This window comes from Pempheris klunzingeri, chromosome 22 (genome assembly GCF_042242105.1).
Source record: "Pempheris klunzingeri isolate RE-2024b chromosome 22, fPemKlu1.hap1, whole genome shotgun sequence".
NCBI classification, from domain to species: Eukaryota; Metazoa; Chordata; class Actinopteri; order Acropomatiformes; family Pempheridae; genus Pempheris; species Pempheris klunzingeri.
In genome coordinates this window covers 12,521,096-12,527,504 of record NC_092033.1, presented here as the reverse complement: position 1 = coordinate 12,527,504, position 6,409 = coordinate 12,521,096, and the positions used below count along the sequence as shown (strand labels likewise).

The following is a 6,409-nucleotide window of genomic DNA, read 5'->3' as shown; positions in this document are numbered from 1 at the left end:
TTCTCAATGGCGGTGCTGGGAAATATCATTGTGTTGCCATTTTGTCCCGGTGCAGTTATTTAAAGCTGTCATGAAAGCTGAGGTGACATTTCAATTCCTTTTGGAGGCCTTAATGTATATGCATTTCCTAGTCAAAGTCAGTAGGTTGTAAAGAGCCATTGCAAAAAAAAAAAAAAAAAAAGATGCTTGATGCAGTGTGACAGCCAAAGTCTTGGATAGAGTTTCACATTCTATATATAAGCCTGGTGACTTGTGTCCCTGCTGCCCTGTTTAAATGCCAGAGTCCCACTGTCAAAACAGAGTGAGGGGCGCAACAATATGATGGACCTTTTTGAGACCAATCCTTATCTTTTCAATGATTTGCGCTATTTGGAAGAAGGGGATCATGGACCACTACAGCACTTGGACATGGCGGGGGTGTCTCCCCTTTACAACGGCAACGACAGCCCGCTGTCCCCGGGCCAGGATAATGTTCCGTCCGAGACCGGCGGGGAGAGCAGCGGGGAGGAGCACGTCCTTGCGCCCCCGGGTCTCCGGGCGCACTGCGAGGGCCAGTGCCTCATGTGGGCCTGCAAGATCTGCAAGAGAAAGTCAGCGCCGACGGACAGACGCAAGGCCGCCACGCTCAGGGAGAGGAGGAGGCTCAAGAAGATCAACGAGGCCTTCGACGCGCTGAAGAGGAAGACGGTGGCCAACCCCAACCAGAGGCTACCCAAGGTGGAGATTTTACGCAGCGCCATCAGCTACATCGAGAGGTTACAGGACCTGCTGCAGACGCTGGACGAGCAGGAGAAAACGCAGAACGGAGCATCCCACAACTTTAAAGAACACAGTGTAAGCAATCAGACAAAAAATAAATCCTTATAGCATTCCCATGATATTCAGATGACTTTCTAATGGCACCATGACGCCTTAATGATGTGCTTTTATTCCCTGTAATATCTCTGCATGAGGGTGTGAGGTGTCTGTGGTGCTTTCAATGACATCATGATGCGTTTACTGAATGTTTGTATGACATTTTTATTCCAGTTTGTGCTAATAAGGTCTTTTTCCGTACAGATGATCTTACAATACAGACCTATTATTATTGATTCATGTGTTTTTTTATGCCAAAAATATTAGGCCTAGATTTGCCTATTTGAGAGTGTTTTTCAGTGTGGCAGTTGTCAGCTTGATAAAATATGCTTCTGTTTATTCGTGTGGTTTAGTATTAACTGTATGGATAACATGTGATGTGTGTTTCTACAGGTGGCCGGTCATGAGTACCACTGGAAAAAGTCCTCGGAGAGCTGGTCGACCTCTGCTGACCATTCCACTGCAGCAATGATGAACCAGAGAGAAGGTACATCCTCCGAACTTCACTTACAACCCACAATAAATAAATCAGAACGGCCTCAGCAACAGAATAGCCGAGCTGGTGATGCACTCTGAGTCAATTTCCTTTGTTTTTCAGGAACCGACGAGTCCTCTGCGTCCTCCAGCCTCCTGCGCCTCTCGTCCATCGTGGACAGCATCACCAATGACGACAAAATCAACTTCAGCGAGGACGTCACAGAAAACTGAGACGTTAGCGAAGGCCGCAACTAGACAGCAATTTAAAAATGTAAAACTTCCATTGTGTATCTCTAAATTATTTCCACTATATTCAGCCATTCTGGCTTCTGTTTGTTTATGTAACCTTGTAACCTTTGTACAGCAGGAGCAACGGATTTGTACATATTTTATAATCATGTTGATGTTTAGAGTTATTTATTTTATATTCAGAAGCACACAGACTCTTTAAGAAAGCTGATATTGTATTTAAGTATTTGTACATACCTGACCAAGAAATTAAATTGCTACTTTTGGAGTACTCTAAAAATCATTGTATTCGTCATTCTTCAAGGGCATGTTGGTGAAGTAAGGGCATCCAGGGTTTTTATACTTTTATGTTTGACAGAGGCAACGCAAGCATCAGACCACATGTGACACCTATAAGTTCTGCTGAAATGTCTACAATCACAATTCTCGTGTAAAATACATGTTTAAACTTTCAGCTCAGGCACAAATGGTGGCTGAAACCTTTTCAGACTCTTCGGTCACTCTACCCCTCTCTGTATCGCTGTGTTTTACACGAAAAGAGAAAAACCCCACGACCAGTTCAAGATCTACCAGTTCCCCCAGCATTCACGGCTATTAGAAGTCCATAAAATCCGCTTAAACTGCCCAGGAGTAGTTTGCTGCCAGGCTGCTTCTCTTTGTTCCAACTGGCCTCCAGCAGGACTGAGCCCACAACAGTAACTCGAGTACCCTCCAAACACAGCATGCCTCCCCTCTGCTCTCCTATCACATGCTGGGGACATGGAAACTTGGGCAGCGTGGCTGCCCATTGGGATAATGAAGTTATCTGAGCCATTCGGTCTTAATTCATCATCGCTCGCCTCGTCATCGCATGGCGAAGCGTTTACATGCGAGCTATTAAAATGTGTGACGTGATGCTAATGGCACGGAAATCCATTGAGTCTTGTTTGTCGTGTATTGACATGAGAGGGGGGCGTTTGTTGACGATGTCGGGGTGCGCTGGTCTGCCTCAGATCTCTGTGGACGACGCAGAGCCCTGGTTGACCTCTGGGACTCGGCCTCATCTCTCAGGCCTAAGCACACAGGCACACACACACACACACACACACACACACACACACACACAAGGGGAATAGCTAGCTAAAATACATTTACTCAAGTCATGTTGGCCAACTTAAGTTTCACTTTACTACTTTGTATGCTACTTTACAGTACAACTTTTTTTTTTACCACTTCTGCTTTCCTACAGATTCATTTGAAAGAACCAAGGGGAGAGTTTAAACCATGCTTACGTTTGAAGGCCATCCCCTTTTCTGTGTTTTTACTGTCTAAAAAGTGTGTTGAGTGACCGGTTAAAGATGCCAAGATGCTCCACAGAACGATTTAGAAGCTCTTTTGTGCCCACAGCTGTGAAGCTTTTGAATGACATGTGATACTTGTTTGTTTCCTGAGATACAAGATGTGTTTTGACATAATGTATGAGGTATATAATTCATAAGGTCATATGCATTTTACAGTTTGGCATCTACTGTCTGTCATTGTTTTCAGGTGCATCAGTTATGATGGCTTTTTATTTCCAAACTGATCTATTGTATTAAATTTGTTTTGTAATTTAGGACTAGGCAGGCTCTTGGGTCACACTACTGTCTCCCTGTGTGGTACAGCAGTATCTCTCAGGTTATTGTGGCAGTGTGTCTGTCACACATCATCTGACTTGTGTCAGGTGACCAAACTAGTGCCGCCTTTGGTGATGAATAAAGCTATCTATCTCTGCTACAGTTCAACTCTACAACACTGAATAGATATATATTAACAGTATTTGTATTCCACCAAATGTATTTGACAGCTACAAGTTACTTTTCAGACTAAAATGTCACCCTGAAGACATGATTAAATTACACTATTATACTGTTATAATTATACCTGCTTGAGTAACTACAACATTAAAATGCTGCTTAAAGTGTTTAAGTGTCACTAATAATAATCAAAAAGTATAAAATATACAGTAGCACAACGTTTTTGCAACGTTTTGCAAAAGCTTAGTTCTTTTTGCTGAAAATACTTATTTTACCTTTAAGGAAGATTTTGTCAGTAAAGGATGTGAATTCCTGTTGCACCACTGAGCTGAATGAAAAGCTGAGAACTAGTAATCCAGGCTTCTTATGGAGCTTCTTTCAACAGAGGTAGTCATACCTTTTACCAAATATCCTGTTTTCTGTAGAAACCAGACAGAAACACGATATCCCTAAACAGTAATGTGATTTTAATGGGCTCCTGCTCACTCACTCCATCTGATAGCAGCGTCAGGCTCCATGGGTATCTGCTAATTTAATGTCTGTTAGGTAATGACCTGATTTTAACAAAAACACCCGCAATTTGGGCAAGAAAAAGAGCTGTTTGGCTCAATGGGGGTAAATACTGTCTAAAAGTGAAATATTTTGTTGAAATACTGTATATTAAACCCCTCCGCCCCAAAAAAACTTCATATCCAGCTGTGTTTTGAACCCCACTGTCTCCCTTTTTTGGTCCATCAGACTGCAAACACACACTCCCAACCGTCTCTGAGCCCCAGATTTCTCCTCTCTAACTTTACTGGGATTTCGGTGTTACTGATGACACCATATAATTCTCATTTGGCTGTGAAGGCAGTGTTTTAAAAGTCAAAGCTGATGAAAGCCGAGCTGTTACAGGAGGGGTGGGGGTGGGGGGGGGGGATAAGCCTGGAGGTTGAATGCTCTGATTTATCCAGACTTTCCTTGAATATCCTGCTAGGAAAAGGATTCACTGCTGCAGGGCTGGCAGTGCACCTCTTTCTGCTCACTGCCAAACAAATGGTGTTGCCACTCAAATGTTTTTTCTTTTTTTTGGGTTCACTTATTCTTTGGGGGAATGTAAAATGGACTTGGATTTTATGTATGTGTGTGTGTGTGTGTGTGTGTGGCAGGGGGGAGGGGGTTGTAGTTTTCTCTTTTTGTTAAACTTTACTTCACAAAACTACACATAGATACATATTCTTAAAATGTAGTTACAGCTGCAAAGTGAACCTTAAATCTCTAATTTCACCGCTTTTTTTTTTTTAAACAGCTAAATTATACAGAACAGTTTAAGTAGAACTAAATGTGAGCTGCAATTTCAAGCAAAGGAACTTTACAGAGATATCTTTTCTGCAGGAATGTAAGTGATAAATTGCCTCTCTGTCAGGGGGCTGGTGCTGCACCAGCCAAGCAGCATATTAAGTCAAAGCACGAGGGCAGTTTAGAAGAAATAAGGTTTTCAGACGTGAGGGAGATGGACATAAAGGATCACCTCCTGCCCTTCACTTAACTCTGTCTCTGACCCTTGAGAACAACAAAAAAGCAAACTCAGTGAGGTCCCGAGAGACCGGCCGGGCGCACAGCCTGCGCGCAATGAGCTGCGCCAACATGAGCCCCGTGTATTCCCAATGACACCATGTGCTGCGCCAATCTAACTCCCGGCTCAATTAGCTATCTCTTGATACCAGGTTTTCTCATTGTCCGCCTTGTTCTCAACCTAAACAGCCTTTGATCTTCTCAGCAGCTACAAGCTACGGGCGAGCCGATGTCTTCTTCAGCTGTGCCTATCCAAACTCCGACGGCAATTCAGAGGCAGCAGGTACTAGTGTTTTCTTAGGTGCGCACAGTTCCCAGAGAAGGGGGCACGCCAAACGTTTTGACACATTGTGAGAAATATCCGCATTGTATCCTTGTAAGCTGTCAACAACATAATTACCTAAACGCGTCACTGCCGAACTGCAAAAAAAAAAAAAAAAAGCAGTCAGTCTGACCATCTCTGTCATCTGGAAACAAACAATTCTGCAAATAGTAAGTTTAAAATGTCCTCATCTTGTAACAAAACAGAGCCACACAGAATCCTAGTTTCCTAATGTGAAGAAAAAGTGCGTCCAGATGTTTAAAATGTCTTGATTTGCCCTGTGAAAAAATATCCAACCAATTTATTTTAGTGGCATTTTCATTCTGTTAAAAAGGGAAGAAATAAAAGTCATACTGAGGTCTCAGCACCTTAAACAAGAGCATTCCTCATTGCTTAAACCCCCAGACCTCCCCTTGGATAAAAACTACTGCACCATAATGACCATCTGTTGTGTGCTGAATTGAAGTACTTGACTTGTGTCAATAACTTTTAATGGGTAAAATTTGTTCCTCGGAGGCAAAATGGTGCAGGGAATTGCACAGTGGTGTCAATTGTGTAATTACTGTTTTAATGAGCTTTGGCAAACAGGGATCACCTCATTCAAAGCACCTTCAGTGATGAGCTCAGGGTGTTTAGAGGAGGCTTACCACTGTAATGCGAATTCACAGGGCTTGAAATGTTACACCTTCCCTTGCAGCTGGGCTGCATCTGCAACGCTGGTGTCTCCACCGTAAAAATCGGCCAGCATACTCCTACAAGTGGTCACCCTCCTTTTCTGCACAGTTTGACAAAACAAAACACGCTCTCTTTAATATTTTATGTCTTCATAGCTAAGTGTCACCTTCGCTGTCAGGTATGACATGATGCCTGGAGGCCAGTTGCAGATAAATCAAACAAAATGAAGCACTTACGATTATCCAAAAACAGGTCATGTGGTGATTAAAGCTGCAAATGTTCACCAACTCTCCTGAAACATTCCCAACCATTGTACTCATCATGGCCTTGGAAGGGGAGAGTGGTGATGAGTAGGAAAACACCAGTAAGTGCAGATGTGGGAAACTCTGCAGGGTACTGGGGGGTGAGAGGCAGCGAGTTGGGATGGGGCAGGGAGGGAGCAGAGCTAACCCCAGCCTGCCTTCTGGCTGAGCCAATGGGCCATGGTAATTAGATCTGACCA

The 6,409-nt window shown here is 43.4% G+C and overlaps 1 protein-coding gene across 1 annotated transcript; it reads left to right on the top strand.

The window, feature by feature from the left end:
• Window positions 1-312: 312 nt before the first annotated feature.
• On the top strand, window positions 313-1,817 carry myf6 (myogenic factor 6). Its single transcript, XM_070853633.1, has 3 exons — window positions 313-834; window positions 1,249-1,342; window positions 1,454-1,817. Exons 1-3 carry the CDS (start codon window positions 319-321, stop codon window positions 1,561-1,563), a joined length of 720 nt encoding a protein of 239 aa, XP_070709734.1. The 5' UTR covers window positions 313-318; the 3' UTR covers window positions 1,564-1,817.
• Window positions 1,818-6,409: the final 4,592 nt, after the last annotated feature.

What these genes read in the sequence shown, in the direction of transcription:
- myf6 (XM_070853633.1), top strand. Translation starts at nt 319, where the DNA reads ATGATGGACCTTTTTGAGACCAATCCTTATCTTTTCAATGATTTGCGC. An exon ending in ACAACTTTAAAGAACACAGT is followed by an intron (nt 835 to 1,248) that starts GTAAGCAATCAG and finishes GTGTTTCTACAG; the next exon opens with GTGGCCGGTCATGAGTACCA. An exon ending in AATGATGAACCAGAGAGAAG is followed by an intron (nt 1,343 to 1,453) that starts GTACATCCTCCG and finishes TTTGTTTTTCAG; the next exon opens with GAACCGACGAGTCCTCTGCG.